The sequence below is a fragment of the Orbicella faveolata genome, unplaced genomic scaffold (genome assembly GCF_042242905.1).
Source record: "Orbicella faveolata isolate gen_17 unplaced genomic scaffold, um_ofav_v1 contig_35, whole genome shotgun sequence".
Lineage (NCBI taxonomy): Eukaryota > Metazoa > Cnidaria > Anthozoa > Scleractinia > Merulinidae > Orbicella > Orbicella faveolata.
In genome coordinates, this window is record NW_028301564.1 from 188,953 (window position 1) to 201,262 (window position 12,310).

The 12,310-nt window shown below is 40.4% G+C and overlaps 1 protein-coding gene across 1 annotated transcript; it reads right to left on the reverse strand.

Moving 5' to 3' along the window:
* Window positions 1-1,184: 1,184 nt before the first annotated feature.
* Window positions 1,185-10,664, reverse strand: LOC110056770 (protein phosphatase 1H-like). Its single transcript, XM_020763300.2, has 11 exons — window positions 10,326-10,664; window positions 8,846-8,975; window positions 7,127-7,369; window positions 6,799-6,911; window positions 6,309-6,393; window positions 5,447-5,565; window positions 5,070-5,136; window positions 4,650-4,757; window positions 4,271-4,366; window positions 3,932-3,987; window positions 1,185-3,459 (listed from the first exon to the last, which is right to left on the reverse strand). The coding sequence occupies exons 1-11, from the start codon at window positions 10,574-10,576 to the stop codon at window positions 3,243-3,245; spliced, it is 1,485 nt and encodes a 494-aa protein (XP_020618959.2). The 5' UTR covers window positions 10,577-10,664; the 3' UTR covers window positions 1,185-3,242.
* Window positions 10,665-12,310: the final 1,646 nt, after the last annotated feature.

Below are 12,310 nucleotides of genomic sequence, written 5' to 3' on the forward strand. Positions count from 1 at the left end.
TACACAAGAATGAACTGATTTCACAGGTGAGGTGCACAAAGAATATCTATATTAAGAAGTTTGATAGAATTATATATATGTAACAAGCAGAAGCAACGTTAAGTTGTGCGGCAATTCCGCTTAAAACGATAGCGTAACCGCCGCCAGGTATCGCACATCACTCTGTTCAAAAGATCAACCGATCCCACATTCAAACGTTCTACCCCCGAGACTCCGTCCCAAGAAATCACGTGCACGCTTACAATATTTGTAGAGCATGGTATAATAGCTCATAACCCACGATGGCTAAGCCAATGAAAACTCTTGAATTGCATTATCCAATGATCCAATATATATTCCTAGATTCTACCTCCCCAAGAAAGGTTCTTCTTTAGCTCTTATTAACCAAGCAGGATGTCTGTATGGGAGAATCTTGACCGAGGTCGTGAGTACAGACCGAGGTCAAGATTCTCCCATACAGACCTACTTAGCTCGGTTAATAAGATGTTTATTACATGGCAAAGAAGAAAACGTTAATTCGTTTAATGTAACTGGTTTGCTGACATTTTGCTTGCAAACGGAGATGAGCTTAACTTAAACCTGCCGAAATTTGCTCGTCCTCTCTATTTTTTTTTTGTCATCAGGCTTTTTGGCACTTCCATAAATGATTGAGAAGAAAAGAAAAAAAAAGAAAACGGTGAACATTTTTGATTTGCTTCTTTTTCAACGCAAAATGAAACCGGTCTAGATGCCGGTCTAGATGGGAAAATCTAGACCGCGGTCAATATCGATTTCAGCCAATCAAATTCATGAATTCGGTAGTTTCCAGTCCTTGTGAGACACAACCATATAATAATAGTAAGAACAGTACAGGTAGGTAGGTAGGTAGGTAGGTAGGTAAAACTTTATTTATGCAGGGTGGCCCATTCAGCACAGTGGCTGGTATCCAGAGGGGCCCTGCTAAATACAATTTCTAAAAATATAAAACGTTTTCTAAATTTTCCATGAACGAACCACAAAAGGAACACAATTGATTTTACGATTCACGAATTCAAAGGCGTTTGTTTAGATTCTTTGGACTCATTGTGGTCAAATTTTATTCTCTTCGAGTTGGAAAAGTCTAAGTATATACAGGACGACCACGCCCCTACACGTGCTTTCTCGTGGACGTTAGATGGGATAAGAATATAATGAATACAGTCGGATTAATCAGACATGTGTGTAATGCATTTATTTCGCTGTAGAGGAAGCTAATAAATTAACAAGTACGTAATGATTGCAACCTATTACTTAGCATTTGTGTTAGCCTGGGAACCTGCCGCGGCGCTCGAGAAAAAAACCTCTGAAAGGTAGCCAAGTGCACACGAGTGATAAAGAAAACGCAGGTTTATTTCAAGATAAAGACAAGTGATCTGCTAGACGAAGGTAGCATTTCAATGTTGTAGTAATGTAAAGTATCTTTCACTAAAAATTAAGTAATCTCTTCCATTAAATTCCCACCAAAACCGGCGTAGTTCCAAAATTATAAAGCATTGCAATGCTTTTTGTTTTCTAAATTTTCCATGAACGAACCATAAAAGGAACACAATTGATTTTACGATTCACGAATTCAAAGGCGTTTGTTTAGATTCTTTGGACTCATTGTGGTCAAATTTTATTCTCTTCGAGTTGGAAAAGTCTAAGTATATTGGTGTATGTTTCGAAGGCATATTCAGTGTTTTAAATTATCTTGGTTCGTTGATCTTAGGCGCTTTCCATTCGACCAAAAATTCTGGGTTTAATTTCCGGAGATTTCCAGTGGTGAAAGGAACATCATTTTCCAAAATGTCCCGAAAAGAGAACAACCTCGTGAGGAATACCCAAATTCTCGAAAATTTCATGCCGGGAATTTCCGATTGATTTGATTTTCTCCCGGAATTCTCTGTTGAATGGTTCGTATTTCGTAAACTCAACAATTCTCGGATTGAGCGGAAACTTTGACTGAAAATTTCTGTTTCGAAGGTTTCGGAATTTTTGGTAAAATGGAGAACGCCCCATATCACGCTTTTCTTGCCATTCAGTATTGTGCCAAAATAGCATCCTAATCGACCAAAGTCATACATCCCTACTCCAATCTGGGGCACCGGGCACTAGATTGGCGCGCTTGGCTACCTGGGACGAATATGAACTTATGAAAGTGCCCACTAAATGTCCCCATGTTTTACATGAACCATCTCCCTTAAAAATTCTGATGTAACATGTTCAATTAAATTTATACATTATCTCCCAAGGGGAGTTCCAATGGTGGAATATTTGTTACAGTATTATACTCTACGACTGGGATAAATCGAGTGTTCATAATTAATTGTAATGTGTGAGTTACCCAACATTTGAAGCTGCAAAATATATGACTAAACCACTTAATACTGCGGGAACAAGAAGTTTTCACCAAATCCTATTTACAAATGAGTCACTGAATTTCGGGAATTGGTAAGCGGCGGCTGCTAATAGCAAGCCTCATTCTCAAACAATCGACAAGCTCATAGAAAACTCGTGAAACATCTTCCGTTCAGAAATAGTTTCCAACTTCATTCCCAGAGTCTTCGTCAAAATATCGGACTTCCGGGTGATAGAATTGCGTATGCTTAGCGTACAAACACGTGACTCAACCAAGTCGCTGGTGCCTACGTCCGCTCATTTTCATTCTCTTTAAACTGACCAATCAAATTCGATCCTGTAGCCAAACTCTCCAGAGTCGCTCGTTTTGCCACGCTTGCGCAGTAAGAAACGAAGACTGGCGGAAAGGGCAATCTCGTTCCCAGAGCCCTCGTTACATTTGTCCAGCGGAACGGGAAAACAAATTGAAAGTTTCTCTAAGAGTTAACAGCTACAAATCAATTTAGACACTTTCCAAATACTCTTCTTGTTCCCGCTAGATACAACGAAATTCAAAGGCGGTTCTCACGAATGTGTTCGACCAGAAGTTTAAAATAATTACTATCAACGTCTGGTTTAACGCTATTGTAACTATTTTTTGTGCCGACGGAGTCCGCTGACATTTTCATTTCATTGACGTACAGTCATCTCTTATCGCATGGAAAGAAAGGTATCATGGGAAATAAGGGAGTGACACACGAAATTAGCATCCAGTCCACCCCACACACGTGACCAGGATACCCGTCCTCAATCCAACACCGACTTTTAACCAATATGGTCACATTACTACCAACAAAATCCACACAAAACTGCTTACGCTAAAATCTTTTCTGTTCATATTAAACAGCTCAATCCTCCTCGTTGTCAAGGGAATGTGTTGGTTTCAACGTTGGTTTGTCGTATTCAACTGTAAATTTGGCCATTTCACTGCTGCATTCGCTAATGGGAATCACAAATGCTGAGATGTCATCATATGAGGCTAACTCGCCATTAGTTCGTCTCCAACCTTTCTCCGTCAATGTGCCTCGCGCGTCCCCGACAAGGGCCTGGGCTGCCATGGCGTACCTACAACAAAGGATAAGGGATAACTAAGTGATAAAATACATCGACTCATCAGGCGTTTATTTGGCGGTTTCATTTCGAGTATACTGTGATGATTATGTGAAACCAAACAAGGGATTACTAATTAAATTTGTAACAAAACTACTTGCGATCATCCATCATTTCAACATCAGTCACAGGAGACCCAGGGGCAATTGGCTTGAGCAACAGGAAGTAAACCGCAAAGCAAAATCGCTGCGAGGAACGCTTACGAGAATAGCATAACTGACTAGGACATAAGTCCCAAAAACATTTGTAATCCTGGCTTCGGACAAAGCATAAAATACATGGGATTACTCCCGGTTACCCATGACTTGATGTTACCGTGTTTTTGCAGTCTGTCTTCTTCTAATTTTCCATACGTTGCAAGAAACAAAACATGGTTATACAAAAACGCAATCAAACACACATTTCACAACATTCCAGCAATAAATACCTTCTTTTGTCTTCTTTAGGAACTTTAGAAAATGTTTCCATAACTAACAGAGCAGCCTAACAAGAGAAAAAGAAGTAACATGAAAAGCTCTGGCTCAGTACTAACTGCTTAAACAACGTGGAGTATTTTTAAGAAAATGAGTTGACGTGGGGAGGGAGGGAGAGTAGGATGTGGAGCAGAGAGGCTGAAGAAGTGAGGAGTAGAGTAAATGAACAGAACGTTTTTCATCCCTTCACAAAAACCAGCAGAAGAGCCACAGATGTTAACCTCTTGCTAGTACCGTACTCAGAAAATCTTCAAATATTGTTGATTTGTGAATCCAGCAGTCCATTTGATTACCTTTTCACTGGATAACCTCTCCCAAAGTCCATCAGAAGCCATTATTACCACGTCATCCTCAGTCAGCTTACTGTTGGACAAGTCAAATTTTCGAACCTGAATGTACAGAATATCGTAACACACACTTTAGTAAAGAGCACCTGATGGAAGCTAGAAGTCTTCATGCCCACATTGTAAGAACACATGAACGACTGTCTGTCTGTCTGTCTGTCTGTCTGTCTGTATATCTGTCTGTCTGTCTACCTGCCTGTCTGCTAAAATCAGTCACCCTAGACCTGAAATGATACCTAACGAAGTCTACGACGACGACGGCGATGCAATTATGTCTGCGGCCACTACAGATATGTGTACTAGCTGTAGTAAGTAACATTAAACTTACCTCCGGTTGTGGGGTAAGGAACGGTTTGATAGGAAGACTACAGAAGGCAACTTTCAGATCGTGATCCCCAAATCCACGGGTCGTCCCTATGGTGTCCAGCAGACGAGCCTAAATAAACAAATGGTGAACAAAAGCACTTGAGCTAATTCAGTCTTAGTAAAGTAGCTAGCAAGTCCTACAAACAGAGCAGTGCATATTTCTCTGTTCTGATTGGAGTACGCTTTTCTCGTCATCGTTTGAGTGTCAGTAACAATAGCAAGACTGCAAATAATATTTATAACAATACAGGCAGAATATGTATCAAGAATCATGTCTTCCATTGACAGTAACACCAAAGGTAGGCACGTTTTAAGCGCGTGTTGCATTTGACTAAAATTAAAAAGCTTACATTTCACATGAAATTGCTCCACAAGTTATTACCTTCTTTCCTTCTCCATTAATCATAGGAAATTTTCTTGTATCTTCCTCAGTCACTGTCTTGAGAGCCCTGTTCAAATACATTTTTAATGCGTTAGATGGAGCAATGAAATGTAAACTGTTCTGGATTACCAAGAATAACAACAATAAGCCTGCATTTTGCCGTATAACGATCATTGTTATTCTTTTCAGTATCCAAGAGCCCGCCGTTACAAGGAACAAGAAACTTTTCGTTTCTCAACACAAACATCTCAGAGCTGGTAACAAAGTTAAATTGGGCTTATGCCTAATTTTAGATCATACCTGTACTTGTCTGATATTTGTACACTTTTTAAATTGTCTCAGTCTGTACAAGAATTAACTAACAGTATTCAACGTACCAGCCAGTCATATGTCTGTCCCTGTATAAAAGTTTTTGACCAATATGTTTTTTTCTTGCTCTCTGTTGAAATTCAAGCCGACCAAAGTCACTTCCAAGAAGCTGGGGCCTCTGATAAGCCTACCAAAGAAAAAAAATACACTGATTGGAAAAAAGATCAGACAGTTAATATCATTGCAGGGGTGAAGTGGTCAAGAGGTTAGCCAGTTGCGGTCGACTATTCAAGCCCAGGTCACAACCCCATATTGGGTACTTTACGATACTATACAATAACTTATTTTATACACGGTATTTCCATCAGTTTATTTTATCTATCTTCCTAACTACAATCAAGGAATAAAAATTCCCCAAAAAATATAACTGCTTTTCATGGAGGCCGTAGAAAAAATTTTTCTTAAAACTGTGGTGACTTAATTTAGTCTTGAACTTGGTTAATGAAGTTGCTTGTGTTAGTTCTATAGGTATATACAAACAGGAATCTTGACAAAAACGATGGGTAGTAACCTGCTAGTCAATCCAAGATAAAGACACTGGAGTAGAGTACCGGCGTTTTGTAGGCCAGCAGGCTTGTAAAGATTTTACAAACAGTTTAAATCAGGAAACAGGCAGCTACATTAATATTATTTTTAATATTAAGACAAAAGTTTTGGAATCAGGTTAGTGTTGAGACCTGACAAGTGGGCAAGTGCTCATGGAAGTGACAGGAAAGAAAGTAAAGATTTGCAACCCATTTCAGTAAAAGCTCTTCTTTCTACAAGTTCCATCACTTAAGAGACAATGATAAGGATAACTAACAGCACTTTACAAGCTGTTACTTTGACTTGTCTAAGAATAACCAATACTGTACAAGAAGCCATTCTTACAAGTAGTTGAACTCTTTGTCTTTCTGACTCAGGAGTGAAGTCTTTTGATAGAGGAACAACTTTTCCCTTATGTGCTAGAATTGCTCTAAGGAAACAAAGACATAAAACAATATAAGAAATAAAACCATGTGAAACTCTCACCACTGTGACAAAATCTTTTCGTAAATCGATGCACAGAGATATTATGGATTATCAAATTGGTTTTTGCTTGTGAAATTACAGTGTCCGGTTTCTGACAAAACCCTGGGCCTCAACCTTAGTCCATGAACAAACAACACAGCCATGTTGCATACATGTGTCTTTTTGCTGGAGATTGAAACACAATGGAGAAACACTGAAAAAAACCATACAGGTTTGCATATTTCTACAGCAACTGATATGAAAACTGTAATGCTTACTGGAAACTCAATAATATTTAACAAAGATGTTGCTAAAACCAAAGTTCATCTCCTAACTTTTTCATGTCAGTCATGATAGTAACTTGTCTTACCTACAGTCCCCTGCATTAGCCACGTATAATCTTTTTCCAAGAAACAGAGCTACTAAGGCTGCACAGCCTCCATCAATCCTATATGTTACCTTTTCTCTTCTGATCTGTTCATCCTGACAGAAGAAGAACGTAGAGCAGTCACACAACTTTTAAAGTATTGGCTGGCCTCTGGATAAAGACTCAAAAAGGTCTAGAATATTGTTTGTAATTTTTTGGTTGGGCAAGACGCTTAACTCTCACATGCAATGCCTTTCTTTACCTCTCCAAAATAGAAGTTGTATGGAGAAACATAACTGACATAGCAAGTAATTTATATGTACAAACTCACCATTTCAAAAAAAGCTTCTTCCAAGACTCCAATAACTAGACTATCAATTGTCACTGAGGAGACAACAGCCTCAGCTAACTCCTCAGCCGTCGCAAGCTTCTCGTCATTCTCATAAGCCAACAAATCCTTCACTCCCTGCAGCTTCTCCATAATATGAATATGAAGTTGATTGACAGCCATAAGAGCTGCCCCACATCCAGCGTGGCCATCAAATATCCCAAAATATGCATAGGGAATCTTTATCTGTAAAGAGTCAGTTCTAGATTAGTTGTAATGATCCTCCCAAGTGTAAACCCCTTGCCTAAAGGAGGAACTAAATTAAAGCCTTAACATTTGCTATAACCATTGAAAGAGAACACCCCTTTTAACAGACACTTGAGGTCATAAGTCAATTTACTAGTAGTCCAACCTGAAACCATCCTTCCGGCTCTAGCCCATAGATCCTACCTGGTAAATCTCATGACTTAACTAATCAGAGTCCCCTTCAATGAGTCATGATCCACCCATTAATGAACTGAATCTGGAAAGGTCCTCCTGGGATGGGATGTAGGATGGTCCTAGGATGGCCCACAATTAGACCAGTTCCATAAAGGCAGCTTATGGACTGGGTTCACAATAATGGTCCATAAATTAGGTTCACATGAACATTCTATGGATTGGTTCCACGAGGGTCATTTTATGAAATTATGGGTGTAAAAGAGTCGTCTAGAAATTGTGTTCAAAAGAGTGGTCCATGGATCAATCCCGTAGGATTTGATTCATGAATTAGGTTCACAAGGATGGGCAAGGGATCAGCTCCAAATTGGTCAGTTATGAAATGGGTTTGTAAGAGTGGTCCATAGATTGGGTGCAAAAGGGTGGTCCATACACTAGGCCAATTACAGGGTGTCAATCATGTATGGATTGGGTTAAAAAGGGTATCAAGGAATTGGGACCATAATCATGGTGGTCCACAATGGTGGTCCATAATTTGAGACCATCAGGGCAATCCATAAATTGAGTCCATTTAAGGGTGATCAATGGATTGGGTCCTTATGGGTGATCAGTAGATTGGAACCCTAGGGGTGATCTATGGATGGAGTCCATAAGGGTGATCCAATCCTCTGTAAGGAAAATGATGGTGGCTGTACATTTTCTTCACGAACCTATAGCTACCACAGCCCATTAGGCACAAGGATAAGGCTCCATTTTGTTTCAGTATTTGTCCCTGTACTAACAACACTGTGCATGCTAGGACTGAAGGGTGTAGAACTTTCCTGAATGAACATTGTCGGTGTTTTCTTGTGCTATGACTTATATATATAGGTAAATGCACCAGTTGCCATGATTTTTTGTTACAGAAGATTGAATTTGGTCTGTAAGGCTAGTTCATGGAATAGGTCCCACGGAGTGGGTGTACGAGGGTAATCCATGGACTGTGCCCATAAGGTTGATCCATGGACTGGTTCCACAAAAGTGATCCATAGATTGGGTCCATTAAAAGTGGCCCATGGGTTGGGTTTCTATGGGTGGTCCATGGATGCATTCATAAGCATAGTCCAAGGTACATGTAGTTTACAGCCTGGCAAAGGATCTATGACTGATCAGTGACTACTATAATACTGCTGTAGATCCAGCAAATGTGGCACAGTGTGTGAATCACCCTTCCGGATTTATTAATTAAGGTGGCCTATGGATTATTGATTTTTAGAGAGTAAAGTTGTAAAATTTAACATGTACCTGTGTAACATGCTCAGGACTTCCTTCACTTTCTGTAGACTCACTAGTTGATCTGCTGACATTTAAGCAAAACATTCCAGTGACAGACTGGTCCTCATTCTTGTGCGGTGTCTTCCCGGCATTGATAGTTCTGAAAAAGTGGTAAATTGCTCATAAAATAATAAAAACAAGAAACCTTTTTGATGATGCAGACATAATTCTATTATTGGTTATCTATGTAGAGCACCTTCTATCCAGACATTGATTGACAGTACTTACTGTAAATTACTAGAAAACCTAGTCTACTTTAAATTACTTTCCAGTGCTGTGGTGACAACCCAAGTGGCCCATACCACTGAACATTCATTTGGTGATGGCAAAATTTGTTAACTGCCATGCAGGCACCAAATTGTTAGTGTGCTGAACTCTAGATCAGGCAGTCTGGGTTCTAGCAGTGGCTGGCATGTTAGATTGTGTTGTGTTCTCAGACAGTTCTGAGGCACTTTACTCTCACAGTGTGACACTCAATCCAGGTCAACTCAATCGCATGTAAATTGGTACCAGTGACAAACTGACAAATCCTGCAATACACTTAAGTTCAATAGACGAGTTCATAGCCTGAGATCAAGCTCTCCCCTGGACTTCCGCATGAGCCTCCTGCTTGTTCACACTACAGAAACAGTAACAAGTTCTGCAGGTGTAAGACCCTTTTTGAGCCAAGTGCGGACTCCCTTGTTTTACTAGTAAATACCACATAAAAACATTGCACAAATAAAAATCAAAATATCTGAATTAACCACTCCCATGACACTTTTCAGGACCATTGGAAACAAGCCGTGAAGCAAATAGAGGCATCAGCACAAACTGTGAGAGAGTGCAATAATGTGCTCCCATTGGAAAATGCAAGAAATATAAAAAGTTAAATGTCTGTATGCGAAGATAATTATTTATGCAAAGTGAGTCGGCAACAAATTACCAGGAAAAAATAAAGGTACAATCCCCTCTTATCATTAAAATTTAGAGAGAATTCGAAAACGTCCCGTTGAGATCACGGAAGCCAATTTAATATAAGTTGCAATTGTTTTTACCATGACATCTACAGAAAACGATGAAAAATAAATGTGGACAAGAATCATCAAATAAGTTAACTCTCTCAGGTTGTAGTTATTTGGAGTACAACCACTCAGTATTGGTGATTTTGTGTGAAGCCCAACTCATTTATTATTCAGCCTGTACACTGGGTTATTATCGACAGAAACTAATTCTAGCGATCACGACGGTTGGGACCTCCTCCTTGAGCGGTAAATAAATTCTAAATATTTGCCGACTTCAAATCAAGGGGTTTTATTTTTACGAGGGGAGGAAAATAGCCCAAAAATAAGCTTAACTCCTTTCAGCAGGAAGTTAAAGCAGTACGTGTTTGAGCGCAAAATCTTCCGTGCAACCATTAAAGCTGCGGTCGCATCTACATGAGATTATAGGCTAAGTTATGAAACCTTACTCTGCATATCCTGCATTAAAGGGCAGTTCCCTGTGTGGAATAATAATCGGTCTTGATTCATGGTCCGAGGCTGCTTGTTCAGACTCCTCGTTCAGTTGAAGAAACTCCGGTCTTCGATACGTGTACTTTTCGTCTAACATGTCATCATAGACTCGAAAGCCCAGCCGTCTGTCCGAGTTGACGTTCGTGAAGTAAGCAAGTGCATTCGCTGTGTTAATGTTTAGCATTCGTCTTAGGCCATTGAAGCTCATATTTAGATCCCTAAAGAGGTTTACAGTTAGGGCTCTTCCGAGCAAAGGAAAATAAAAGATAAATTAAAACAATACAAATGGGAAACCGCTGAAACTGACTCATTATTCTCCCTAGGTAGTGGGGTGGGGACGGTAGGTTTCAGCTTCACAACGAGGCGAGGAAGGAAGCACAGGGAGAAATCCACGGAGCGGGAATACGGCCCGGGGGAGGTACTTTGGGAATTTCTGGGCGGGGATGTGCGGCTGGGACCCTGGAACCCTTAGCCTATACCAGAGCTAGTTCAGCTGAATTTTGCTACCCTGTACTAGAGTAAACTCCCCAAATCCCCCATCTATCGACGCTGTTGAGACTGATTTGCGTAAATTTAAACTTGCTGATTTGATTTTTTTATATTTTTGAGTGGCAATTCCTGGTTTCCTTAGTCTAGATAAAATCTTCAACCAACTAGTCAGTTTTGTGAAAAATGATACCCTATTCGAGACCCAAACGCTCTGATTTCAGTATATACCCTATCCTAGAGTAAACTGCTTGAAAACCATACCCTTCACAGCGGCACATACCTATATAGCCCATATAGGGCGGTTTCCCCCCCCCCCCGGGGAATGCGGGAACCTCAATTTCCCTTAAAATAAAATACGGGTAATTTCCCGAATGTTGATCCATGTCAACAAACATCAGAATCTACGTACAGCTTAGTATGTTAATGTTTTATATGGCTGGCTCCGTGAGCGGGCATGTGAGTTTATGGAACTCGACTCCGTTTCGGTCCATAACTGCGTAAACAAAGAACTTGGCCAATATCCAGCCATCTTGAATGCACGCTTGGTCAATAACCCATTTAAACGACAAAGCACCATACTATCGTTCAAAGGTTGACCTTTACTTTATATCTTCTTCCTGTTGAATGATTCGGAGGGAGTGAACACAGAAGATCACGATCGGGTTTCACCACTTTAAGTTTCGGGGGTCTTTTAAAGTTTGGCCGGTGTCACAGTGATATGTGTATCCCCGTGATATGTGTATCCCCGCATACATGTTACTAGTGATATGTGTCTCCCCCGTGGGGATACACAAAACACTGATACGCGCCTGGGCATTCAACGAACGAAAAGAGGACTCGGTTGCGAGGTTCCAACGAGCGCTGCAAAGAGTAGGAGAAACCAGAAATTAATTCGCGCCCAACGGAGCAGCTTAGGATTTCTTGAGTTTGGTTGAGTTCCAACCGACCCGATTGTATATCTGACTAAAACTTGGAACAGCGGATACACATATCACCAATTATTTCATGGCGCAGTGATCTCAGTATGTATCCTCTAAACACAGCCGATTGGCTATCTACCTGATCGAAAAAAGGGCCAATTATTGCCGAAATGTGCTGGCTGCTTACTCGCGACGACGTTTATACCCAGGTTGAGGTTTGCGGAGCTTCCAACTCGAATGTCTAAATATCTAAAGTGAAATCGCGTGCAGGGGATACACATATCACTAATTATTTCATGGCGCAGTGATATGTGTATCCCCATAAACACAACTGTTGTAATATAGCGCATCAGCCTTGTCTGAACTGCAGGCTATATTAGCACCCGACGTTTTTACACAGCTTGGGTTTACCGGAGTTTGAAACTCGATTATTTCACTAAAAACACGTGCACGCGTGCACGGGATAATAAGGGATACACATACCACTGATTATTTCATGAACTAGTGACATGTGTATCCCCATGGACACAGCT

Bases quoted from the DNA above. Each gene is read 5' to 3' on its own strand.
- LOC110056770 (XM_020763300.2), bottom strand. From the start codon at position 10,576: ATGAGCTTCAATGGCCTAAGACGAATGCTAAACATTAACACAGCGAAT. The intron at 7,370-8,845 runs GTACATGTTAAA...GACTCTTTACAG, and splicing joins GTCCTGAGCATGTTACACAG to ATAAAGATTCCCTATGCATA. The intron at 5,566-6,308 runs GTAAGAATGGCT...TTTCTTTGGTAG, and splicing joins GACAAAGAGTTCAACTACTT to GCTTATCAGAGGCCCCAGCT.